The 27,896-nt window shown below is 39.6% G+C and overlaps 2 protein-coding genes across 2 annotated transcripts in view; both read left to right on the top strand.

The window, feature by feature from the left end:
- The window catches only part of LOC137188536 (uncharacterized), a 31,850-nt gene extending 18,839 nt beyond the window's left edge, over nucleotides 1–13,011 (top strand). Inside the window, exons 8-14 of the mRNA XM_067598183.1 lie at nucleotides 27–571; nucleotides 1,494–1,636; nucleotides 2,203–2,424; nucleotides 5,092–5,331; nucleotides 5,787–5,920; nucleotides 6,175–6,495; nucleotides 6,594–13,011. Coding sequence (XP_067454284.1) covers nucleotides 27–571; nucleotides 1,494–1,636; nucleotides 2,203–2,424; nucleotides 5,092–5,331; nucleotides 5,787–5,920; nucleotides 6,175–6,495; nucleotides 6,594–11,432 — 6,444 coding nt within the window. The 3' untranslated portion in view covers nucleotides 11,433–13,011. The remainder of the gene's footprint in view (nucleotides 1–26; nucleotides 572–1,493; nucleotides 1,637–2,202; nucleotides 2,425–5,091; nucleotides 5,332–5,786; nucleotides 5,921–6,174; nucleotides 6,496–6,593) is intronic.
- A 5,669-nt stretch (nucleotides 13,012–18,680) lies between these two features.
- ttr (transthyretin (prealbumin, amyloidosis type I)) lies at nucleotides 18,681–27,622 on the top strand. The gene is made up of 4 exons (XM_067597977.1): nucleotides 18,681–18,812; nucleotides 21,529–21,668; nucleotides 21,754–21,889; nucleotides 27,037–27,622. Exons 1-4 carry the CDS (start codon nucleotides 18,741–18,743, stop codon nucleotides 27,142–27,144), a joined length of 456 nt encoding a protein of 151 aa, XP_067454078.1. The 5' UTR covers nucleotides 18,681–18,740; the 3' UTR covers nucleotides 27,145–27,622.
- Nucleotides 27,623–27,896: the final 274 nt, after the last annotated feature.

Raw genomic sequence — 27,896 nt, 5'->3', positions numbered from 1 at the left:
TCTTCTCTCTCAATCTGTCCAAACAGCCCGTGAATTTTGAAAAAATGCAGACTCTTGAGCTTGGCCTGCTCATTGAAAATGTAGCTCCTTTTGTGAAGGGTGGTCCTGTACTGATGGATGTAGATGTTCAGGCTGGAGAAGGTGATCCTGTCTCAGCTGGAGCTGGAGCTGGTGCTGGAGCTGGTGCTGGAGCTGGTGCTGGAGCCGGTGTGGGTGCAGGGGTAGGACTGGATACAGGTGTTAATTTAGGTGTAGATGTGGGCCTTGATGCTGACCTGGACGGAGGGGGGGATGCTGGGTTGGAAGCAGGACTGAAGCCTGAAGCAGGGCTTGGCCCTGGAGCTGGCACTGGACTGAAGCCAGGTGTCAAACCAGAAACAAAGCCAAAGGCACCGCTGAAAAGCTACACCATTAAGATTGCAGTGAACAATATGCCAGAGAGTCCAGCATTTGTACCAGACACCAAGAATGTTCCTGTATCAGAGGATCCAGATGAAGTACCAGAGGATGGTGTGATCACAGTGTTTGCCGCTGTTGATCCAGACACAGGAGAAACAGCAGAAGATGTCAGGTTAGTCAAGCTTGAATTGACACAACTTTAAACAAGATCAGTAAACAGCCACACTGTGTGAGGCTGTGCAGTGGAGCTTTGAGCTAAATGCTAACATGTTCACAATTTTGACATACTGATTGGAAATGATAGTTTAGCGTGTTAAGATGCTAACATTTACTAATTAGCCAGAAACACACAGTACAGCTCAGGCTGATGGGAATTATAATTAGTTTCGCAAGTATTTGGTCATAAACCAGTATCAGACAAATTGAAATTTTGACCTGATGACAATGATCCAATAGTTTTCAAGACATTTCTCTCAAAACCAAAACTATCAACCTCCTAATGGCGCAAGATGAAAAGTCAAGGGATCACCAAAGTGATTACAATTCACCCTCAGAGGAACAGGAATGTCTGTACCATAGAGGTTGGTGAGACATTTCACCCAGAGCCATTTAGCACCACCAGGGTCATTAGGTCATTATGATACATTGTCTGCAAAGTGGATGACCAACTGACTGATGTTGCCATCCTTAGAACTATACTGCTTGCATGGCAAGAAATAGCAACTATCTAAAGGGATAGTTCAACATTCTTGGAAATAGGCCTATTTGCCTTCTTGCTTAGAGTTAGAAATGATCAGTACCGCTCTCCTATCTGTGCAGTATGTAGCTTGAACCAGATGGAAATTATCTTAGCATCTGGGAAACTTGAAGCAGGGGGAAACAGCTACATTGTGTCAATTGGTGAGCTTAAGAGGTGCCGGTAGATGTATTTTTGAACTTTGGACAGAGCCAGGCAAGCTGTTACCAGTATTTATGCTAAGCTTAGCTAATCATCTCCTGCAACTTTCACTTTCTTCAAAAAAGTGAATAACCAAATCACTACTTTTGGTTAAATAGTTTATTGTTGCTTTTCTTACACATTTGTTGTGCTCCAGTTATGCCAAAGCCTACGATCCAGACAACTGGTTTACCATCGATGAAGAAACAGCTGAGATTAAACTCAACAAGGTACCAGACAGAGAGTCGCCGTTCTTGGTGAACGGTACCTACATCGCAAAGATTCTGGCTATAACCAAAGGTAATACCATTTGGACATTATAATCCTGTAAGTTTATTGTAGACAAAAAGCAGGGCACAAAATTAGCACCAGCCACTAGCCAAATGCTGGTAAAATATGCAAGTGGCTGGTAGATTTGCTTCACTCACCAGCCAAAAAACAATGGTAATCTATTGAGTGGCTGGTAAAATTTGAACATTCACTAGCCATTTATCTGATGGACACAAAAGTTAATTTTGCACCCTGCAAAAAAGCTTAATTTCTGCTTTCTTGATAAATTTCTGTTTGCATGACCTCTGCCTTCCCAGCTGTAGAACTTATTAATTATTAATCTAATTAATTCAATGCTTCAAAACTTTAAATTGAATATCATTAAGATGTTTTTAATAGCAATGTTGTAGGACAAAATATACATTTTGGCTGTCATATTTTGAGTGGAATGTTCAAGTCATTGATTTTGTGTAAAGTACAATAGGAGACAGGTGTTCACCGCTGACTTGACCTTTACGGAATAGAGTGGATCTTCATATTGTTGTTACCTTACAATCCGTGTGCTGTTTGACTGACTAAGATATTCACATCGTCAGACTTGCCATCTAAGACAGCCACAGGAACAATAGCCATTCAAGTAACAGACTCCAACGACCACTGTCCCACTCTGACCACCATCCACAACAGTCTGTGCTCTGATGAAAAAACTGTTTATGTCACTGGTTTTGATGAGGACGATAGTCCCAACGCTGCTCCATTCACCTTCAGAATCATACCCGATGGGACACATGGCAGCTGGGATGTCGAAGTCATTAATGGTAAGAAAATGTGCTAAGTGGCAAGAGTCCAAAGTAGATACATGTTACTTTCTTTCCTTTTTCATTAGTGATTTTTTAAATCATTTTCTTAGCAGGTGCTTGCGATAGTGGAATTGATTGAGACATAAATTGTATACTGTGAAAATGATTTCTTAAAGTACCAAAAGTTCAATTTTAAATTTAGTTCTTGAATAGGGCTTTGTGATATGACAATATATATATTGTGTGATGATAGAAAAATGGAGTCTGTCCATCTTTTTCATGGACTAAATTAATAAATTACTCTTCTTGGCTTGTTATTGGCGAAGCTTTTATTGCATTTACAGTAACATAACGAGAGTAGTTGTCAACTAGAGTGCTTCACCTTGTTCACTGTCTCCCCTCTGCTCCACCGTGGTAAAACACAGAGAGCAGGGGAGAGTAGTGCAACCATAAATGACAGCAAAACACAAAAGACTATGCTTATTTATGTTATTTACCTAATTTATGTGCACTTGTTTCATTTCAGCTCAGTGAGAGTTTCTTCTGTGTTTTGCTGTCACTTATGGTTGTGCTACTCTTCTCTGCTCTCTGTGGTTCATGAAATGACCTATATCAGGATATGAGATTTTGGTCATATCGCACAGTCCTATTCTTCAAGATACAATGATGTAGCATCTCAGTTGAAATTAGTAGGAATTGTCATTTTTGATTGTCATACCAAGAATTTAAAGAATGAAAGTTAGACTAAAACTTGAAAATTTTAAAAGTTAAAAAGCTTCAATCTTATCAATTTTGGGGGGAACTTTTAACTTATCAAACTATATTTAGTTTTAAACCTAAATATCTGAATATGGACTACAAATTCTATTTGATCTACCTTTAACCACAGCATACATGGTAGTAGTAGATAAACATATTAGCACTAGAATTACTACTGTAATAACAGATAATACAGTGTCAGGGTTTCTGCCAGTGTATTGCATGCCTGGCGGCCCACCGAGCCTGAGTTGACCCCCCACTGGGCATAATCATCACGGAATTTTTAAAAAAAATATGTATTTTAAGATGTTTTCTAAACTAAAATGTGTTATAAGAGTAGTGTAGCTCCTTTAAGAAATAGCTCAGTGCATATTGAGTGTGTGGTCAAGAGAGACAGAGTGGGTGTGTGACAGTTAGGCTGTGGCGACGGGAGCAAAGAATATGAAGTTAGCAGTATAGCTGTGAACAGTGCAGTGTGTGTAAAGTTTAGGCTATTTGTCGGTGAATAAAGGCTACAACTCCTAAAGACCCAAGCCAAGTTCTTGCGTCTTGCTTGCCATTCAGTAGAGATGTCACAGTGAGGAAATTTTCCCACAGGTTAATAGACAACACCAGTGTTACCTGTTACATCGGACATTTTACAAGATATTTGTTGATGATGCTCAATATCTGTAGAGCACTTATTTTGATCTTATTCCTTATTATCAGGCTGCCCTAACAAGTCTCTAAAGACTCTCCAGCTGGTCCAGAACGCAGCTGCACGTGTATTGACTAAAACTAGAAAAAGAGACCACATTTCTCCCATTTTAGCTTCACTACATTGGCTTCCTGTAAAATCTAGAATAGAATTTAAAATCCTTCTCCTAACTTACAAAGCCCTTAATGGTCAGGCACCATCATATCTTGAAGAGCTCATAATACCGTATTATCCCACTAGAACACTGCGCTCCCAGTATGCAGGCTTACTGGTGGTCCCTACAGTCTTTAAAAGTAGAATGGGAGGCAGAGCCTTCAGCTATCAGGCTCCTCTTCTATGGAACCATCTACCGGATTCAGTCCGGGGTGCAGACACCCTCTCTATGTTTAAGAGTAGGCTTAAAACTTTCCTTTTTGATAAAGCTTATAGTTAGGGCCGACCAGGCTCGCCTTGGATCAGCCCTTAGTTATGCTGCTATAGGCCTAGACTACTGGGGGACTTCCCATGATGCACTGAGCTCCTCTCTCCTCCTCCTCCTCTCCATCTGTATGCATTCATGTAACATCAATGCATGTCACTAACTTTGCTTCTTCCCCGGAGTTTTTTGTGCTTTCTCATCTCACAGAAAAACCTGAGTCCCGGGCCGAACCTTCGCGGTCCTTCACAGTCCTGATGGCATCCTTCCCTGGCTGTTGCTGCTTGTGCTTGTTGTTGTTTGTTGTTGTCATTGTTTTTCTTCTGTCCCCCCTCCCCCTTTCCCTCTCTCTTTCTCTCTCTCAACCCAACCGGTCAAAGCAGATGGCCGCCCACCAAGAGCCGGGGTCTGCTTGAGGTTTCTACCCGTTAAAGGGGAGTTTTTCCTTACCGCTGTCGCCAAGTGCTTGCTCATGGGGGAACTGTTGGGTCTCTGTAAATTAAAGAGTATGGTCTGACCTGCTCTATGTGAAAAGTGCCTTGAGATGACTTCTGTTGTGATATGGCGCTATATAAATAAAGATTGATTGATTGATTGATTGATTGATCTTTAATTTTAGATTATAAAATTTAGATCTTCCCCTCACAAGTTAGTGCCTCAGGCTGCTGCCAGTGTGTAGTCCTCCATATACAGCTGGGCTGCATCACACACAGATGGGGAATGAGCCAGAGGATGACTGCCACTAGAACCAGAACCAGAGAATCCCATCTGCCAGGACTGTGTTTCACAACTCTCTATCCTCTCTTGTCCCTAGGGACAAGTGCCGCTCTTCACTCAAATGAGGCCCTGTGGCCAGGCACATATGAGCTGCAGGTGGAGGTGTGGGATGCTCAGGGTCTGTCTTGCCCAGCCAATGAGGTTTTTACTGTGGATGTTTGTGACTGTGTGGACACCAAGGACTGTGGCCCAAGGGTAGCCAAAGTAGGAACTACATCAACTAAGCTCTCCACCCCAGCCATCGGCCTGCTGTTAATGGCAATGTGCTTACTGCTGTGTGAGTTGATTTTGAAATTTTGATGGTTTTTGTAATTAATTTATTTTGTAATTAATTCCTATTGGCTTGGTTGCTAAAAGTATATTGCATATCTAATTACACTGCGCATGATCCCTTTGCATTAGGCAAGCAATCTCAGATGTTCTGTCAAAGAGGCAACAAGCCCAGGCAAAATAAGTTTTCTTGATAGATATCCATGCAGCTTTTAATTCAATGCAGTATAGCATTATTCTGTTTCATTCACAATTTTAAATGCAAGGCAAGCTTTACATGATCTAGTAACCGTTTTTAGTGAAAATTAAACAGTTGCTTTTTAGGGTGTCAGTTACTTTTCCAGGTAATAACACCTGATTTACATGTATGAGGATGACAGAATATATTGGACTAAGTTATACTGAAAAGTGCTTCTTGTGCAATCTTGAGTGTCTATACTATTTTATTTCTTCTCTCCACAGTCATCCCTCTTCTCTTACTATTCTGTCAGTGTGGAGGAGCAAATACCATCTTTCCTGACCAATTTAGTGATCTGCCATTTGATGCCAAAGAACACCTCATATCCTACCACACAGAGGGCAGAGGCGAGGATAAGGTGGGCTGGCCTTTTTGTCTTCTTTTTGTGGGAAGGAAAGGATACATGATTAATTTAGTTTACTAATTCACAGAATCAGATATACTCCTACTATTGCTGAAAGTGACTGTCTTTAGAAACCAAGCTGCAATGTTAGATTGAAAGTCAGAAGGCAGTATGGTGTGTCACTAGGATATCATATGGACTCCTCTCAACAAATAATTTAAATATGTGATGGATATGTAAAATTTTATTTCTTTTGTTCTTTTTTTTAGGAAGTACCACTCCAAAGTGTTCCTGTCCTCTTAGGGACCCAAAAGAAAGTTGGGGCAGTACAGGCACCAAACTTCAACAGTATTCCTACAAGAATCCTAGAAACTCACCATTCATTGTACAATGAATCTATGCAGCAGTTTCAGGAAACCAGTCAGAGTTTCATGGAGGTTGACAATGCCTACAGGTTTTCAAGGGAATCATTCAATTATGGCACTGGCAGTGCTACACTCAGCAGGCAAATACTTGGCGTTCAAAACACAACAGCTCTGTTTGAGGATATAGCCCTATCTGACGCTTTCCTCAATGACTACTACTCACAGGTACTGGTATTATTTTAGCTTTGCATACAACTGTTTTTCCTTTGCACTTACGCAAGTCACTGACACCGCTGACCTTGCAATTTTTTTGCCCATAACAGAAAGCGGTGTGTGCTGTGCCAGCGAGGGACAGTCTGTTGGTGTATGACAACGAGGGCCAGGGCTCTCCTTCTGGCTCAGTTGGCTGTTGCAGCCTCTTGGAGTCTGACAACGACTTGCAGTTCCTCAATGACTTGGGGCCAAAGTTCAAGACACTAGCTGAGATTTGTTCTCCTCCAGCACCAACACCCAAACCTTCCCTGAAAGTAGCAGATGCTGTCAAAACCACAGTTGTTGAACAGGTTGTTGAGCCCAAAATTGAGCACACCTTTGAGACAAAACATACCAATGTAAAGAGAGAGAAAGTGATATCATCTACTAACATTTCCAAATCATCTGCCATTACTGTAAGCACTGCCCTGCCATCCATGACACTTCCTTGCTCGAAGGCTACTAACATCAGTCATTCCTCTAATATCAGTCATTCTGCTACTCTGCCCTATCAAGCTCAGACTGTCATACTACAGCAGCAGCCAGTTTACTATGCCACAAGCCCTGTACTACAGCCCATGCACTATGTAGTTCAACCACAGTTACAGAATACTGTTTTACTAGCGGAAGGGGCCCATGGAACCAATGTTCCAGGTCTGTATGTAGTTAGTGGGACACAGAGCACTTCTTCTGGACTTGTAGTCAGAGGGCTCCAGAGTCCTCCTTCTGGGCTTGTAGTCACTGGACCACAAGTTTCTTCTTCTGGCCTAGTTATCCAGGGCATTGAGAGCCCCAGAGGCCCCACAAGCCCTACCTGCCCCATCAGTCCAGTCAGCCCCACTCTGTTGCTACCAAGGAGCCTGAGTTTGTCGCAGATCTCAGCCCCTGCGGAGGGCTGGAAAATCACAGGGCCAAATCCTGATTGTAATTATATGTTAGTTCAGGACAAGAGTGGTCCAACTGACGCAAAGGGGGTGGACCCAGGCGCACCTCAGGGCACTTTGCCCAGATGTGCTACCCTGGTAAAAGAGGCTGCCCCCCCTCAGGGGGTGTTAGACCAGGCAGCCCAGGGGAGTGTACATAGCATTCTGCCAGGACATATTGTTTCTAAAAGGGGGGGTATAGTTGAAATAAATAGAAATTTGGGGCTAACATGGATTGGTCAGCCAGGGCAAATGGGGTTAGGGCCAGTCACTGTTTTGGGAGTTGGTGTTGGGCAGCCAAGGATGCAAATGGGGCAAACGGTGTCAATGAAGCCAGAAGTCAACCAGGCTGGACTTTGGCCAGGTGGAATGAGTCCAGTTGGGATTCAGCAGGTTAATGTAGAGCAGTGCCAAGGAATTCCTCCATTGGAGCAAACAGCAGATGCCAATGGTATACCAAATGCACGTAGACTAGATACCAGTAATGTGAATACCTTCATTACTGCTGAAACAATCACAACTTATCCTCTTTCAAAGGAAGAGGTTTTGATGAAAAATTGGTTTAAGGGTGACAGTGATCCGGCTCAGAAAATGCATGATGATCAAGCGGCAGAAACACAATTGGAAGATATGATCCCTTACATATCAGAACAGGAGACAATACTGGATGATGGGTATCCAAGTGAGGTGGTCCAAGATGCATTTAAAGACAATGAGAGTATGCAAGAGTACCCAACACAAACATCAGAAAAGCCTTCAATTGTAAAGGTTGAAGAAAATATTGTAAATTCATTACCAGGGCCAGATGTACAGCAAAAATCATTTGAGCAGTCTCTCGCAGTGGTAGAGAAACAAGGAGATACAATAGATGAAACTGTGCCCAATCAATCAAACAAAACCCTTAAAGCTCCAACAAACAAAGTCACAGATGTGATAAGTCATACAACAGAACCCAATGACCCACAAGAGAACACAGAGGAAACTAAGGCTTTACAATTAGAACAGCAGGACAATCATGTCCAAGGGTTTTCCCATGAAGATATATCTGCAGTTACTCAAATGCCCACTACACAAGTTTTCCTACCTGGATTAGATGTCCTTGATTCAATCAGTACAGACAAAGAGAAGGAGGAGACATCAACCTTTTCTCAAGGAGAGGAATCCACTTCTATTTCAGAGCACATCAACATTTTAGATGATAAAATACAGGATAACTCAAAGGAAACTGTGGGTAGACAGGAAACAGCATCTTTGAAAGAATCAGAGGAACTGGAAGAAGTAGGAGAAACTGTTGTGGGCAGCATCGTTGAAAGTCCTGGGGACAAAAGTTCTGAAGTTGGGTCAGAATCTCAATCAAATGAAGTCATAGATGATCAAAGAGAAAGGGAGCAGGAGGAAGATATCAGCTCGACAGAGAGAGTGGTTTCAAATTTAGAGAAAAATCAAGATATTACCACTACTGACGGTATTCACACACGGGGTAATGTGGAAACAATAGCTACAGTCACCAAGGATGAACATGAAAAGGAAAAGGCCAGGAAGGAGCAACAGTTAGATTGCGAAATAAGAGTCAGTACTGTGGGTGCTGAAATGTCAGCAGCTCCTCCAAATGAGAGTTCAACCAACACTGTGAATGACTCTGGAGAACAGCTTATCCCTGATCAGGAAGCAATGCTACAACTACAGGTGGATCACAGTGAGAGGGACAAGACAGACGAAGGTCATGCAAAGATGGTTATTTCTGATACTGATGACAAAATATCATTGCAGACTGACCAAGAGGAAGGAGCTCAGGGTGATCAGAATTTGATATTAGCATCAGATGACATTACCACTCAAGTGCAAATCGAGCACTCCAATGTGCTAACCATTGCAACATTAGAGAAACATCTGCACACAGCAGAAGACAGTAGCTGTGGCCACAAAGAAGAAGATAATGATGATGCTCAACAAAATATATCATCAGGATCAGGAGTAGACCAAGATAAAATCAATGCAGAAGCAGACAGCACCAAAGATAGAGAGAAAGAGGAGAATATTATGGAGGAAGTGGTGTCACAGGAAAGTTTCAGCACCTCCAATGACCTAGATGCAGACATTGAAAGACACGATGCATTGCACACGACTTCTCAAATACAAGATAACTGCATCTCAGATGTCAGCATTAGTGATGAAGAGAAAGAAGAGGATGTTGTCAAGAAAATGGCATCATCCATACAGAAAAACATTAGTCTTTCAGATGAAGATGAAGAGATTGAAACAGAAGATGCATCAGGAATGAGTTCTCAATTAGAGGATCAGCCCATCGCAGATGACAATAAACATATTGGAGAGAAAGAGGAGGATATTGTGGAGGAAATGACATTACCAATATACTATAATATTAACATTTCTGCTGACCCAGATGAAGAGATTAAAACAGAAAACACACCAGTAAGGGGTTCTCCATTGGATGATGAACTTATCTCAGATGATAGCATTACTGATGGAGACAAAGACAATGATATTGTGGAGCAGTTGGCGTCACCCATACAGCAAGATTGTGGCATCTCAAATGACCAAGATGAAATGATTGATAGAGAAAATGCAGGATGCATGATTTCCCAAGTGGGAGATCAGATCATCTCAGAAGACAACATATGTGATGGAGTGAAAGAGCAGGATATTGTGGAGAAAGAGGAATCACCTGTACAGCAAACTACTAGCATCTCAAATGAAGATGAAAACAATGAGAAAGAAGATGCATCCCACACAACTTCTCAAGTGGAGGATAAGCCCATCTCAAATGACAGTTTAAGTGATGTAGAAAAAGCAGAAGAGGCACCACCTATAAAGCAAAAAATCTGCATTTCAGATGAGAGTGAAAGAGAAGATGCATCAGGATTGAGGTGTCAGTTGGAGGATCAGCCCATGTGCTCATATAACATGCATGATGGAGAAAAAGAGAGGGGAAATGTGACATCCCCCTTACAGCAAAGACTTAGCATGTCAGATGAACAAGATGAAGAGCATGCAAAAGAAGACACATCAGACAGGAGTTCTCAAGTTGAGGAAGAAGGATTTAACTCTTACCAGCTGTTAGAGGAGGACTCTCAATTTGTAGAGACTGAATGTTTATCTGAGAAGGTAGTGGAGATGTCAAAGGTGACTGAAACTCAAGAAATGCCTTGTGAAGTTACAACACATCAAGTAAGGCAATGGGTAAACTCTTCCCAAGTAAGGGACACAACTCAGGATATTGCTGAGAGAAAAAGCACTTTTGCTCAAGACTTAATGGTGGTTGCTAACATGGATGGTTTGGATGATATGGTGACATCTTCAGAAGAACTGGGATCTTCCAGGGTGGCCACAGGACAGGTTTCAATGTCCAATGAATTCAAAGGGGCGAGTGGTAGCACATTGGCATCTGGACAAGTAGCTGAGGGTGAAAAAAATCATTTTGATAACCAGAACCCAGAAGTAATTAAAATTGAACATGGTGAGGGTGAGTGCATAGATCTCACTTTGGAAACAGGCAAAGCAGACATCAGTTTTGACCTGGAGATTAGAGAGGGATTGGATGCAACTAATGCAACTGGTCAGGTATCACCAACATTTTGTTCAGAAATTAAAGTGGTGGACAAGACCACATCTTCAGTACTAGAAACAGACCCAGGCTCGGCAGAGACAGGATCTCAAAGTTTTATTGCAACGAATGAGGTAGCTGAGGAGGCTGGTTACCTGGTCGAGGATGAGAGTGTTCACATGACTGGAGAAGAAGCAGGAGTAGATCCAAACACAATAGGGCAAGCTGGTTTGGCACAGGTTGTGTCAAAACCTTCTGATTACATGCCTGAGGCAGATGCAAGTGGTGGTCAAGTGCGTCCTGTGCAGCTTCGGACAGATATCAGCCAAAGTCTGCGGAACAAATTCCGAAAGAGTAAAAAGGACTCCAGGAAGAGCCCCCAAAGTCCAAAAAGCCCCTCTGGAAAGTGTAAGCAACAGTAATTGCTTTCAATTTAAAGCTGCTTTGACAACTTAACAGTTTTTCACAGGCTTTAATATGGAGGTGACATTTTGAATTAGCAACTTTCTGAAAAGAAGTAAGAAATTACTAGGGCTTTATGAAATTACATATTAAACACCTTCAAAAAGGGCAGGGGGCTGCTTTGCCAGGCAAATGTTTTGTGTGAGATTTATGTTTAGACCTTCATGTAGTGAACTGCTCACAAAAAATAGTGCTGGACTGCTACACGAGTCAAATGATGCCAAGTTCTGTGATGCAGCAAGTGTGTGTTGCACTCGAGAAACCTTTGTTTTGTGGGGCAGGGCAACCTCTGCCAGCCAGTTTCCCTTGGGGAAATATTTCAAATAGCAGAAAGGTGTTGATTTCTTAACTTCAAACCTCATAACTTTGAGTTGATGCTAGTTGACTGCACCCATCACATTTATTTCAACCAGCCCCAGCTTGTCTGTGATCAATTTATTCCAGATGGACAAGAACAGCAGAGACTTCTGGATTTGTGTCATTTTAAGTGGAGTTTCCCATTTATGACTAATGCCAAAATGTAATTTAGCTGTTCAGGGTTATGCCACAGTCTCATTCAGTAGTGGTGGATATATTTTACATTAAAGCAAACCTTCTGCAGAGTAGCAGCCACTATAGCCACAAGTGACAACTACAGAGGGTCAAGGCGGAAACATAACATATTGTTATAATGAAAGATAGATAAGTAAATAGGAGACCTTAAGTCAGTAAAGTCAATTAATCAAAATCTATCTAATGTTTGCCAGAATTCGCCGCCATAAGTTACTGGTTATACTAGATCAGGTAAGGTTGTAGCAGCAAAACCCTTGAGTGTGGTTTATTGCTCATGAATTAAACTTTTCATCTGTAAGAGCATCAGGAAATTTTGACCATATAACTTTGAGGTATATTCATATACAGTAATCAAGTTCAGACTTCAAGTTACACATGGAAAAATCTGCATTTTGTGTTTGTTAGGTCATCATAATTGTAAAAATAGGCCTGGTTTACAGCTATGTTTGCAAACATTGCTGTTGTAATAAAACACCATAACAAATATATATAAATTTGATTTAGTTGCTGCTTGATATTACAAGTCATAGCAAATGATTATGTGTTTGGAATTATGGTGGTGGGGCAAACCTTTTGTTTACAATTGGACAATTGAATATTGAACCTATTAATGTCCTGCATAATGTATGTTTAATTTTGCTATATTGTAACTTCTGTGTTCAAGGTTCTTATTTGCTTGTAACTGAAATGTAAAGGGGCATGTTTTCTTTTCTCATCTTGGACTTTTCTTATCATTACTAGAAAGAACATGTTTAACCGGTTGAAAGATAAGCCAGAGAAACTATGCTGGATTTATGAACATACTTGTCGCACCTGTGTGTGTGCTAAGTGGTGGTCGAGTGATTTAATATTCTTGTCACAGGATAAAATTACCATTACTCATAAAAGTATGACTATTTTCAGTAAAATACAATTTGCAAATGCTGATTACTGTCATCATTTTATTTAATAAGTCAGTAAACTTGACATATTGTACGTTGTGTATAGTAAGTGTGCTCCTTGGTTTTTACATGTTGTAAGTTGCTTGTTTTATTTTTTCTTTTTAAAGTTAATACAATGAAAGAATGGTATATAGTTATGTTGATACAGATCAAACTCATAGCCAGAACTGTGAGTATGATGGTTTCTTAGATGTTGCAAGCATCCAGCCCGAGAGCATCTCAGGGCTGGACGCTTGCCTTAGATGCGAGCCAGTGTCATTGTTGTACATACAATTATCAGCAAATGCTTGATGAAAGGGATCCCCAAACTTGACAACCACATTATTTATACAGCTAAACTAAAGATGAATGATCCCTGACTGCAAATACAAGATTGAGACATATATACAATTACGTGCAATTAATGCATTTGAATTTAGACTACAGTGTTTTAGGATACTGGCTTTAAAGACTAATATATATTATATCTCTAGACATTTATTGCATATTTTTGCATTTTGGTGATCTAATAATTAGGGATGCACTGATCCGATAGCAATTCTGTCTACCTTCAGTAGCGATACGGTGCTCTCTTTTTCCAAAATTTTAAATCTGTGTACGTCATTGTGTGGAGCTCATTGAAATGAGGCCTGAGATTGCTGCGGTGCTAAGAAAGGAGTCAACAGCCCACCATGACTGAATGAATATAAATCATAGTGGGTATACTGAATTTCACAATGACATTGAATAACATGGGTCATGTCATTGCCGATACCCAAACCACTTAAAAGTCTCAGTATCAGCACTCATTACAATCTGGTGTATTTGTGTATTTGTTCTCCCTATGAGACGAGGACCTTGTAGTTCAGAAGATAAAGAGACTTTGTTTCCCAATCTGTTGACCAAAAAGGCAAAGCTGCAGCCAGGTATGTTTCCAACATTTTTTGAATTATTTGGATCTAGAATTTTTGATATGATTATAGTTTCTTTTTATATTACTTGCTAACATGATGGTTTAATTCTGGTCGGGAATTGGTGAATCTCATATATTTATTTTGTTGGTATAAAGGGATTTGAATTTTAATATATATTGAATCTACTTGAATTAGCAAAATTAAATAGGTATAATTTTGCAATTGTCTAAAATTGTGAGATGCCCACTTTTTCTTTTTTTTTTACTTTTCTTTCCTGTTGGCTTGCATCCACCCCACATAACTGTCAAGTTTCTTTCTGCAAAAACAAACAAAATGGCTGACATTCCTTTTATTCTCAGCGGGAAATCCAATATTTTAAAATAATTCGGCATTCAAATATGTTTTGATAACATTTTTAGCAAGAAATGTGCATTTTATTTTCATAATCTTTACTCTGTGAATGTATATGATGATTAGTTTGTCAGTTATTACAGAGATTCTTTCAGGCTTTCTATCATTGCTATGGTGGTTGCTATGGACACTGACGCAGGCCAATAGAAAGGAGTAGGCCAAAAAAACAAAAAACAAAAAACATAGGCATCTCACAATTTTAGAGCTGTAATTGTGAAACTAATACATTTTGTGCTGTGGACCAACGTAGCTATTACACATTTTGATGTGAGACTGAGTTACCCAAATTCCCCGAAAATAACACAGAACATGATGACCATTGTGTCCTGTCAGAATCTTCACTGCAAACTATCTAATGATGTAAGTGGTTTGATAAGTAAAGTGTGTATGTGAAATAATGCATTTGTTTCAGTATGAATTTGGACTGCACTGACTAGAACATAGAAACAAAAAAATGACTCATTTTCTTATTCTTGTCAACAGGTGTGTGTCCTTGTGGTTATGCAGGTTTCTTTAGATTGAATGTTGAGAATGTCTGAGGCGTCTTGTTCTCATGTAGCCAAGAATCTGACCTGTTTTGCCTTCAAGGCCGGGAGATGTGATTGCTTACACTGCAGTGTCATGCAAAGTCCTGCATCATTTGCACTGATTCATTGAAATGACACCGGCATGGTTACCAAAAGCATCAAGCCAGAAGTTTTCCCACCTGTTAAAAGCTTCCCTGTTCACATCAATCAATCACTAAAGTTTTGATCCATGGTAACCTGCCGTAAATAACAGCTTGAGGATGACACCTCCGTCAAACCTGTTGTATAGCGTGCCTTTTCAATCACTGAGCAGAACACAAAGTCACTCACCTTGGATTAAAACACTAATTATGCTTATGAAATATGAAATCTAACAGTTATAATTTGTTGTTGTATGTGTAATAACTTTATTTGGCTCTATATTTGTCAAAAAATTACTATAAAAAGTAACTAAAAAGTAAAAATGTTCTCTCTGAAAATATAAAACTCACTTTTTGTTTTATAATAATAATAATAATAATAATAATAATAATAATAATAATAATCTGTATTTATAGAGGACTTTCCAAAACCACGTTACAAAGTGCTTCACAGAGGCAGCAAAATAAAACAGACAAATCATAAAATCATTAGGTTTTAAAAAAACTGATAAAAACAATTTAGTGTAAGATGAAACAAGAGAAAATTTAAAAGAAATGAAAACGGAAATAAAAGACAATTCAAAGAAAACAGAAACTCATGTAAAATCAGGAGAGGCTCTGTGATAAAAGTATGTTTTAAGAAGAGACTAACATGAAATCACTGACTCAGCCAAGCTGATTTCCTCAGGAAGATTGTTTCAGAGCCTCGGGGCCCTGACTGCAAACACTCTGGAACAGATAAAAGACCTCTGCCCGAGGATCTCAAAGTACGTACTGTACTGGCTCATACAGTACTAAGCGGTCAGAGCAGGAAGAGAGGCCATGAAGAGCCCTAAAAGTTATCAGTAAGATCTTAAAATCAATTCTAAAACATGCAAGAGAGTCAATGTAAAGAGGCTAAAACAGGAGTGATGTAATTACATCACTTGGTTCTGGTTAAAAGTCTGGCAGCTGAGTTCTGTACAGTCTGGAGACGATCAATAGATTTTTGGTTCAGGCAGGTAAAAAGGTTGTTGCAATAATCCAGGCATGATGAGATGAAGGCATGTAAAATGGTCTCTGTGTCTTTAAAAGCTAGTCTTTTAGTGGCTTTAACTTTAACCATGTCTTTGATTAAAACCAAGGCAACTTAACTAAAACTTAAATTGACATGGATTCTGTGTCAAAACCAGGGCCGAAAGGGGTTAACAGAGAAAAACTGATAAAATTGAGTTCTAAAGGTGAGTAAACAGTCTTTCAGAGATGCTCTCTTAAGACTGACACTAGATTTCAGTATTGTACCTTTATACAAACTCTACTGTACCAGCATTCTACAGTATGTATGTGCCTCACTTTAAATCTAAAAACACATTTCCGTCCTCTGATCCCCTTCATCTCAACTTGAGCTGAACACATTCTGCTTCCATCTACAGGTGGAATACAATATGACCCTTTCAGCATAGGCACATCCAATGCAATTAAGAAAATATGTAATGGTATTAAAGGTACTTTAACACCTCTATCCCCCTAAAACAATTAATTAAAATCTACCCTTCATTGCCTCTGCAATTATAAGCAACAACTTAACAACTCCTCATGCAAGAAAATAGACACTGTGATGTAAGCAGTATGTTAGTAAAGTGCTACTAAGTACACTGTGGGGTATTCTACCTCATATGCACTCCTGTACTGTTTGCAGATGACACTGCAGTGCATCATGGAACATGTAGAGCCAGAACAAGCTTTCTTGAATGAGAAAAAAAAAAAAATCAACATATTGATTTTTCCTGTCTTACACAAATGTTTTCAAGGTCAATGTTTATGTAATGCAGGCGGAATAGGGGTCAGTGCATCCATTTCCTCAGGCTGTTACACCACCTTCTGGTAAGTGAATTCACTTGTAGATGACTTATGTATTTAATTGGTTGCAATCTGCAACCTCACCACTAGATGCCACTAAATTCTACAAACTGATCCTCAAAATTCAGTCAATACCACTTTCCAGTGACACTGTGAGCAGAGGAATTGTTGACATGAGTGATGAGTGATTGATGTTGAATGCCAACTTGTGGAAAGAATAAAGGCAAGCCCATATTTTGCCGTACAGCTGGATGAGTCGACTCATATTAGCAATGCCACTTTATTATTAGTTTTTGTAAGATACTGCAGGGACAACAATCTTCATGAGGATCTACTGTTTTGCAGAGCTTCCCATGAAAACAATGGCAGATAATGTAAAGCGCTGCCTTGATGATTACTTCACTGAAAAAGCTATTGATTGGAAATACTGTACAAGTGCACAGCATCAATGACAGGAATACATCATGGTGTTCATGGTGATCAGATGCCAAGTAGCTGCACTGTTTCTTACATAGGGAAAGTCTAGCAACAAAGCAGATGTCACCAGAACTGCATGAAGTCATGAACGTGGCTGTGAAAACTGTTAATTATATTAAGAAAAATGCACTCAACTCAAGGTGTTTTGTTGCTCTGAGTGAGAGAATTGATGCAGATCATTTGCAGCTCTTATACCACAGTGAAGTAAGGTGGCTCTCAAGAGGACGTGTGCTTCATCACCTTTTTGAACTGAGAAAAGAAGCGCACACATTTCTGGAAAAACAGCACTCCCCTCTTGCTGAGCATTACACTGATGGTGACTTTTGTGCAAAACTGGCCTTCTTATCAGATATATTTGACCAGTTAAATAAGCTCAATATATCAATGCAAGGCAGAAACAACACACTGTTTTTAGTTTCAGACAACATTGAGGGCTTTAAGAAAAAACGTATTCATTGGAACAGAAGAGTCAATGAGGGATGATTTGACATATTTCCAAGGGAAACTTTGGAAGCCTCTCCTCATGTCAGTTTGCAGACATGGTTATATCCACTGTGCTGGAAAATGAACTGTGCTTTGTTAGTGACGCTAAAATCTGACACAACAAGATATGGAGAGATTTGGAGCTCTTTGTTCAATGAATCAGTTAGAAATAATGCAGGGAGGAATAGTACAGGCAGAAACAGCCACAGTGATGATGATGTTTGATGAAGAGCTGCAGACGACCAGCACACCTCCAACAGGTAAACAACTTATTTTACTTTGCCCTGCTGTGTAATGGAAAAACACTCACAGTGTGCCAGCTTGCCTTGAATCATGGCTCGGCGTGATACCCCCAAAACAATGGAAAAATGACATAATGTTATTGGAGCAGAGCAGTGAACTTGCACCCTGTGTGTTGAGCTGATGACCATATAAAGAAATCCATCACAAGCCAACGTCGGCTCAGACTGAAAGTAGAAAAAAACATTGGAAACCGAGCGTTTAGAGCAGTCTGAAGAGCTTTTTGCTCAAAGGGATTACTTCTACATACCTCATTATTTGACACTTTGGCCACATTTAATATGATCATCTGACATTGTTACATCATATATATGACTGAAAATAAGGAAAAGCATAATAGGTCCCCTTTAGCAACCAAAAGTGGATCTTAAGTTATAAAAGGTTGAGAGCCCCTGCAGTAGATGATGATTAGTATGTATGAGGTAGATACAATGGCTCATTTGTCTATTCAGTTGTCAGTGCAGGTGAGAGGATTCGCTGCTAAACCTTCTGTACTGTTTGGATCAAAGCTGATTTAGTCAAAGTTATTTAGAGTAAGTTACTCATTGTCCAGATGTTGACGTAAGCCACCCAGCTGGGCGGTCTAGTGGATGATGGAGGGAGGGGGGTCAGCCGCTCTTATAAGACTGGAGGTCAGGTGTGAACAGCAGATACTTCTCTCTGTCTATCTGTTTGCCCAATTGTCTGTCGGTCCATCAGCCAACCATGCTTCAACCACTGCACTGTCTGCTTCTAGCCTCTGCTGTGCTGCTCTGCAACACCGCCCCCACCCCCACGGTGAGTGTGTGTATATATAATATGTCAGGATGAGAATCAGTGATTGTTTGTGTCAGGAAATCTTCTTACAGTAAATTACTTTAGTTTCCTAAAGATCTTTGCAATGATTGAACGAGAAAATTATGTTAAAATTAAAATTTTCAGATCTTAAGGTTCATGGCTCTCATATTCAGCTTGCACATGTTACAGTTGAAATTCATAAGTTTTCCTATATGATAGCCAACAGAAGATGATTATAGATCTCAGAGTATTTTAAGGTCAAGGAGGTATTCAGATACAGGAGTGTGGAAGGATGGATTTCAGGTCTTCAACTTTTCAAGAAAAGGAAAAAGGAATAATTATCCCCTGAATAATTTGTAAAAAAAAAAAAAAAAAAACAAACAAACAAACAAAAAAAAAAAACAAACCCATAAATGAATATAAACTATATTTAAAACCTGCAGCCACAGCCCAGACATGCAATGTTCAAATAGTTAGAATTTTATATCCAATATTACTCACTGTCACAATTAAACCCTGATGAGATATGGGTCTGTAACCCTAAATTACTATACTCTGCCTTTTTATGATAAGACTTTCTTTTTGAAAATGACCACAGTGATTGAAAAGTTGAGAGTTTAATCTATTCATACACAATTTACATTTTAATAATCATGTAACTCATTGTATTAGCAGTCCATCAAAGTTCTACATTGTGCTAGTGTCCCATGCGTGAAACAGTGTGGTAAAGTTAACATATGTTAAGGTCAATGCAAGAATATTATACAAGTCTTAAATAATGATGCTTCCATTTTTTCCTGGTTAACAATTAATAAAATGACCAGATTAATGTTTGCCTCAAACACACAAACTCTGTAGTTGGATAAAGTCTCTTCTTTACATCCTGGATGAATAATGCAACCCATAATAGAGAGGTGCTTTCAAGTCTACAGATTGCTATTATGAGGGAAATGACGTCTTTACTGCAGTCTAGCTGTACTGTACAGGATAATAACATCATAATCATAATAATATCTCCTGCTGCCTTGATAAATAAAAATTCACAAAACAAAGGAAATTATAGTTTTTGGACTTTTCATGGGATTAGTTTAGACAATATGAAAAATATGAAATATCAACAGACTTAATCTTCAATGAGTACATTTCCTCAAAAACATCACATTATAGTAAACCGGCTGCAACCAGCAGTAGTAGCTTTTTTGGAGACAATATTTACAACATTTATTTTCTGTTTGTTTTCTGACTAAACTGAACCAAGCGATGAAAACATTGCTTCTGTGAATACATAACACAGGCCAGATTGATCTACCACATGTTAAAGTTCATTGATCCGCCTGCACCTGGTTCACTCTGCCAATGTACACCCACTCCCAGTCTGATTATCTCTTACTGCACTGTAAATACAAGACACAGTCTGTAGAGGTTGGGTTTAGACTGCATTCATTTGAACTTCTCACACAAAAATTAAAAAAAAATTAAAAGGTAAATAAACAAAAGCTGAATTTCAAGGCACACTTCAAAGCTAAATGCACTGGCCTTTGTCAAAGTGAAGTTTGTAAATGAGGCTGACTTCATGTACACATGTCCAAGGATTCTGGATTCACTTTTTACTAAAAATGATAAATTCAAGCATCACGTTTCACATTCTGAGTTGTGGTGAGTGTGTTTCTGAAGCTGCCTCCAATTCTCCAAGGTTCAGCATGTAGCTCTACATGCTTACATTAAAATTAAGTACAGGGTACAGCACAGGCTATAATGTCTTTTTTGACTTTATCATCTAACCTATGGACTAAAACTATTGTCCACAGGAAATCAAGAAACAGATCTATGTAGTAATCAGTGTGGAAGTCAATGCACAAAGACTAATCTGTAGGAGCAAAATGTGTTTTATAGAGCTTGCAAAAACTAAACCCCAGTGACTCTCAGCTTGCAGTGTGCCTCAGCAGAAGGGCTTCCATACCTCAACATCTTCAACATTGTGCTGTCTCACTTCTGTCAGTTTGACCCTCACACGCAAACTGCAACTGAGCGAAATGTATTGGATTTGAATTTGAATTAAAAATATGAGCCTAACAGTAAGACATGGGTGTGTCCTGACAAACCCTGTTGACCAAAGATAAGGAGCTTCATTTGTAAAACCTCAGAATCTAAAGCAGCTGAAGAGAGAGAGAATGACACACAACAAAGGTCCCCAGCTGGACGTGAAATGACACCACAATTCATGGTGGCTGCCTCAACCCAGAGGCTAGAGGAGGCACCCCAGTGAAAGCTAATTTAATACATTAAACAAAGGATTTTGATCCCAAAGCATCTGTGCTTACTAATCTGTCACTGTGCCCTCTGAAATCTTGCATATTGATTACTGGTCAACTGTGGTTATTCCTCACTAGTTTTGTCTTTAATAAATTTAGTCTGAATTAGCTAGAGTCAAAAATTAAATCTGAAGGCATAATAGATTCCCTCTTAGGATTTTACTTATTATACGTTAACATTCTTTTCACAGTCAACAAGACTTGATGAATGTTCGAGACTAAATTATAAAGTAACACTGTGGTGCCTCAACCCTTGTGTGTGTGTGTGTGGGTGTGTGTGTGTGTGATTAGGCACCAGTGAGAGCAGGGAGCTTGGACCAACTCTGGTAATAACATGTGTGGCAGTGTTAGGACGGATGTTGAAAGTGTGAAAATGTGCAGCAGAGTCTGTGTCTGTGCTGCAGGACAGGCACGGGGGCTCCGATACAAAGTGTCCTCTGATGGTGAAAATCCTGGACGCAGTGAAGGGGACGCCAGCTGGATCGGTGGCACTCAAGGTGCATCGGAAGGGTGCTGATGGGGGATGGACACAGATTGCTAACGGGTATGTGTGAGAACATGAAGGTCGAGTATGTCAAATGTATATCTGACCGTCCTCTGATGTCTGATTTCACCTCTCCTCACTGCAGAGTGACAGATGCCGCTGGAGAGATTCATAATCTGATCACAGAGCAGGATTTCCCAGCAGGAGTGTATCACGTTGAGTTTGATACCAAGGCTTACTGGAAGAATGAGGGGAGTACACCTTTCCATGAAGTAGCTGATGTGAGTATAAACGAGTCATGACGACTCCACGTAACCATTATGTCAAGAATCATGCTAATGTTAGATCCTACTCTTTCACCCTGTACCTTTACAGTGTGCTTACTTTGAGATTCACCTCCGGCCGTACAAGCTGGGGCCTGACCACCCCAACAGAAACATTTTTGTCATTTTTTTGACATTTTTGGTACATTGCCTTTAAAATGTCCTGTTGTAAGACCACTACTCTGCTTAGTCAGAGCTACAATATGTCCTTTTCAACAACAGCACAGCTGTTATGTTGGCAAAGAAGATGTCCCTATGTTTAGTAGAGGGTTGTGACTAATGACTATTTTAGATTAATCTGATGATTACTTTCTGAATCGATTAATTAATTGTTTTGTCTATAAAGACAATGGTGAAAAATGCACTTTATAATTTCCCACAGCCCAAGGTGACTTCTTCAAGTGCTTTATTTTGTCCAACCAACAGTCCAAAACTCATAGATATTCAGTTTACTATCATGTGTGACAAAGCAAAGCATCAAATCCTTGTTGGAAGCAGCACATGTTTAGAAATTTTGCTTTAAAAGAAATGACTAAAATGATTATTTGATCCATATGGTTGTATCTATTTGCAGCTGAGGTAATGCAAAGGTCATCAACCAAAGCCATGTATTCTCTCTAGAAGTACTGAATTAATTTTTTGCAGGATTTGTTTGAGAGGAGCCATGCTGTCTTAGTGATGATTGTGGCAGGTCATGAAGGTTAGCCCTCCTTTAAAGATGGGACTTTTTCATAATGTGACTAGTGTTGCACTGTTGCACACTCCTTGTCCCTTTCGGTAATTAAAGGCCAGGTGGACGGAGCACCATGGCCCACTGCTGATTTCTGGTCAAACATCACATTGTCAGATAATGTTTGGGCCATTTGCAAGCACCAGTAAAAGCCTTATCAGCCAGAAGAACAGAAGCTGTAAGCTGTGTCCTTTTTGTGCCTAATGTTGCCATGTTGAACATGTGTATTACTCGAGGAAAAATAATAATAAGGCCATGAAGCTCTCTTATCTTTTGCGTTTTTGTTTGATCAGTCAGGATACTGGGACAGGCTGAGTTTTTGCTTATTTGGGCCCAGCTGGGAGTGTACAAGAGCACCATTGACCTTTGCCTAGCGGAGCCTATTACAGTGCAGTGACCGTATGACAAAGAAATACTTTCATTGTGCTCAGTTTGCTGACTGCAGGACACAGCAGGGGCCTCACCAGAGTGCACACTCCTTCCTGATTGATCGATAGGTGCAGCAGGTTTTAAGGTGCCATGGTGGACCTTGTGGTTCATCAAAAAATGAAGCCCATTACAGAGTACTGCAGCCACAGCACATCTTGATTACTACTGGCCTATTTAAACCACTGGGGACAGCTTTTCTTTTAGAGGGGCCTGTCTGAAACAAAGCATTCATTTTAGCAGTGGAGCGGTTCAGAAGCCAAGTCAATCAAGTTATCCAAAAAGACGTAAAGTATAAAGTTGAACTATGTGTGTTTTTCCTAACAAAGTTAACCTTTCTTATCCATCTCTATGGGATAATAAAAGCTTACACTCCAATACACTATAGGTACAGATCAGTACTAATTATTACAAGGATGAACACTGAACATATTCACAGATCGACAAGTTTATGTTTAGATCAAATATGTGTATATCACATACATGACTTACACACTCTTATCTATATGCATTTATATAGCCTACAGGGCTTACAGTATTCTAGTTAGTTTCTGAAGTTCGTGACTCGTTGTACAGTGTTGCTCAAAAACAAAACAAAAATAAGGAAATTCCCACAAGCATCTAACAGCAAACCTACACTGAACAACTGAGACATCAAACCTGAAGGAATTATGAATTATTCAAAACTCATGTGAAGTTTGTCAGTGACATCAGCAGTAACACCACAGCTTCTTACTTAACATGAAAAACTACACAACAAGCCGATAAATTCACACAGACAGCCAAGAGAAGCATTCATTCATGTCAAAGTCCATTTTGTTTCTTTCATAGAGATGAAATATCCATGAAACATTATAATGTTCCATTGCACTTATTGCTGTGATGTTTGTTTGTTTGCTGACAGAATAACTCAACTCTGTCCGTCGCTGCTAGCTAACTAATGTTAGTCTCACAAAAACACAGTAGCTGATAGCTAATTAGCAACTCTGAAAAGTCAACACTAGCTAACTCTCCCACTCTTTTGGTTTTCTTATTAACTTCCCGCCAGTGACAGTCGGCCAATACGTGCGGTGCCCCACCTGCTACAAAGCTTAATATATTACAATGCTATAAGCATATACATATTTTCAAAATACTTTTTATTTCTAAGCATTTTGATATTACCTCAAATTCATTCTATATGGAATTAACCACAAAAACTAACTTGTTTTGTATTTTGTCATAATAGGCGCCATAGCTTCCTCTTGATCTTGCCTTCAGCACCCTAACCAACTAATCAAAAAATTGTATTGATGAGCGATTGGGCTAATGCTGCAATCCATTGCACTCGGAAAAAATTACCTCTGACATGGAAAAGTGCAATGGAACAGTCATTAAAGTCAAAATCCCAAGTCGGAAACTTGGGCAAGATCTATCTAGCCTGAGTCCAAAACACACCTGACATCACAGCAATATGACAGCATACACAGTGAACAGTAAGCAGAATGACCTTTACATCAATTTTTACTTAATGTAGTGTTTGTGTTGTGAAACCTGCTGAAACAACTTTGTAGTTGCCATTTCCATTCAGTTGATTTGTCCTTGATTGAAGTCTTTGTGAGCATGTGGTACTAGCCTACTCCTCCTGTACCTTTTAAACGTGCTAATTTGTTAAATTGGCTGCAGTAATTGATATCAGTCCTCAGTAGATGCTTGTGAAGTTCAGACTTGTCAGGTTACCGACTCGGAACTATTAACTTTTGACTTGCAATGGATTGCAGCATAAGAGCATAAGAGCCCATACAAGAGCAGCATTTTGTAAGAGAAGCTTTTAGCCAGAGAGAGACTTTTAGCCATGCTATTCTACTCTCTTATTAAATATATCATTAAATTAGGTCTAACAGTCACATTATCATGTGAGGGGGACACACTTCTGTAGTTTGCACCGGCTTTATACAATGTCTTCTTGTTTACATTGAGTACGGCAGCCTCATAGGACAAACCTACATATATCCATTACCACAGCCATTGCCAAGTTGCCAACTCCAACTCCAGTGTAGTCCATGGATGTATTATGTAGTACATGGATGTATTATGTGTGTAGTCAATAGATGTATTATGTAGTCCAGCAGATGGTAACAATATGACAAAAAAAGGAGTGGTCAATAACCAGAGGGCCCGGTAGGCTAAAATGTAAGCTGTTGCTACCTTTTATAGTGTGCTGTCACATATTTGCATTGCTGTGTTGGTCACAGAAGCACTATACCATAAAGCATTAACTAATTCCAGGGACTTGTCCATTCAGTTTTGTAGTTGCATGATAGTCACAGCATCTAGTGGTTTGCCTTTTTTTTTAAAGGATGCCGATGTCACCTGGCTTTCGTAGACTTTACTAAGGGTCCAATACCATGTTTGACCACACAGACTAGCTGACATTTATCAAGTACTGGGACCAGTGTTCTTTTTATTTGATTGTGCAGCTAAAAATTGTGTGGGTGGTTGTGATAATTTGGGCTATATATTTTGTACACAAGTTATAGTACAACGAAGCACAGAATGTCTGCAGCAACGAGAACTAACCAGTCCTGCTGTCGCTGCTGAAGAGCAGCTGTGAACCTCTGTGTCTGACTGGGTGTATATAGTATAGTGTTTTGGGATTTTTATGGAGAATTCATGTTCCAAGTCAATGAAGAGTACCTCAGCTTCAGAGACAAACACTTCTGGATTCAAGGGTTCAACATTATCTAAAGGACTTATTTTATGATGGCTCTTATACATCATTTATGAATGTATATGTGTATATAGATGAAAATTGGTCTATGTTTATGAGGATTGTCCAGGTTCCAGGCTTTGATTGGCTGACTTTTTGTCACTCCAGTATCACTCCCATCTAGTAACACTTTCACTCATTGGAGGAAACGAAGGAAGACATGGCTGCAAAGACAAAATAATAAATGTCTCTTTGGTGTCAAAGAAAATGATTCAATCTTTTTATTAAAATGACAGTGATAGCTGACCTCGTGGGAAAAAATAACACTGCATTTTAAGGGAGGCGAGGCACGAGGGGGTAAAAACTTTTTTACTCAATTTCTGCCCTTACTAGGGGGAAGATGCTCTGATGCTCTGTATAACATGTCCAGAGGTTTATCTTCTGTTATCTGATCTTATGCCTGACTGTGTTAAATAAGGACAGGGTTATCCTTGTCCTCAACTATCAAACTAGCAGACTGTCGTCAGTCTGCTAGTTCAAGCATTTGTTTGCTATTCTACTGTTTGTCCCCAGTGTGAGGACACACTTCTCGGAACTTGGCCAAAAGTCATCTGTTATCAACGAAAAGCCTCTTTATGTTTGTCATACACAAAGTCTGATTTCTATATCAAGATGAAGTGAATATTTAAAATTCCATCAAAACTTTTCATCACATTGTAAGTGTTCAGTTTGGCCAAAAAATGCAGAAGAGAGGACATTTGTGACAGATGTACTGTTGTTTGTGTCCTTACTATCAGTGCCTCTGTCAGGCAATGGTCCTGTCTGTCTGGCTCTGTCTGTCTGGCTTTGTGTGATGTCATGTCTGCCAGAGCCGCACCAACACAGAGTATCATGATTTAGCTTCCAATTCTGCTGCACCAAAGCTTTACATAATACTGTATTTTAATAGAAACTGAATGAACTAAAACCTCACCTCTAAACCTTCATTAGTGTCAGCCACGTTGCTTTTAGTTTGAATATACACCACAAACATACTTGTTCTCAAAACTAAATGTCTGTTAAGATAACAGGAAAGAAAAAAACTGGAAAGACCCTTCTCAGCTGGTCTGGACTTTGTTGAAAGTTGAATCAGTAAGAGTTCCCCTAAATCTCTTGTCCTTAAAAGTGACTTTGCCCTCTACTGTGTATCTCATACTGAGTGTAAATGTGTCTGTCATTGACCCTCATGTTCTGATTTCTTGTTTGTGTGTGTGTGGGCAGGTGGTGTTTGAGGCCCATGCTGAAGGTCATCGTCACTACACCTTGGCCTTGCTGCTCAGTCCATATTCCTACACCACCACCGCCGTGGTCACAGACACACATCAGTGATACACTTGTACCTTTTATACAGTCTGATGGAAGTATTGGGACAGTGAGCCGTTTTCACAAGCACACTGTAATATCAATTCACCTTCAGGAGGCTTTAAATGTAGCTGTACTGGTTTCAGTGATTTAGCGGTTACAGCGATGTGATGTTCAGTTCTGAAAGTGTTACTTTCACAAACCGTCAATCTGTATTTAATATTATTGTAACGGTTATGTACTATTTGTGTTCTATGCAAAGTATAAGGAGGCTGGCAATGCAAGTCTTAGCTCACTGTTAGTGTTTTATTTGAAAGGAAATTTCTACTAGACAATAATGACACATGCATATAACATTAATCATCAGATAAGTTACATTCATTCAGTCACACAAGTCACTGACTCAGTTTCTAGTGCTATAGTAATACCTGGCCTCATCATGTTACATTAAAGATCCCCTCCAAACATGTCTAAGACATATAAAATACTCTGCTTTCAACAATCATTTGTGTCTGATGTGTTTTTTCCATTAAAGAAGAAAGTTCAACTACCTAATAATCTATGAATATGCAAATTGTTGATATGTAACGTTTTCCTGCTTGGTCCTGCTGTCTCCTACTTCACTGTTAAGTCCATTCTCAGTGTTTTTGCACTGGAGGCTTCAAGTTTCCACATCACACTTGTGAAAGTTACATGCTGGATCATGATTGGCTCTAAACTAGTTGTGACATCACAAATCATACTCATAAGTACACAACTTAAACTGAGCTTTAAGGTGA

Source organism: Thunnus thynnus, chromosome 8 (assembly GCF_963924715.1).
Source record: "Thunnus thynnus chromosome 8, fThuThy2.1, whole genome shotgun sequence".
NCBI lineage: Eukaryota > Metazoa > Chordata > Actinopteri > Scombriformes > Scombridae > Thunnus > Thunnus thynnus.
This window is presented reverse-complemented; position numbering and strand designations above follow the sequence as displayed.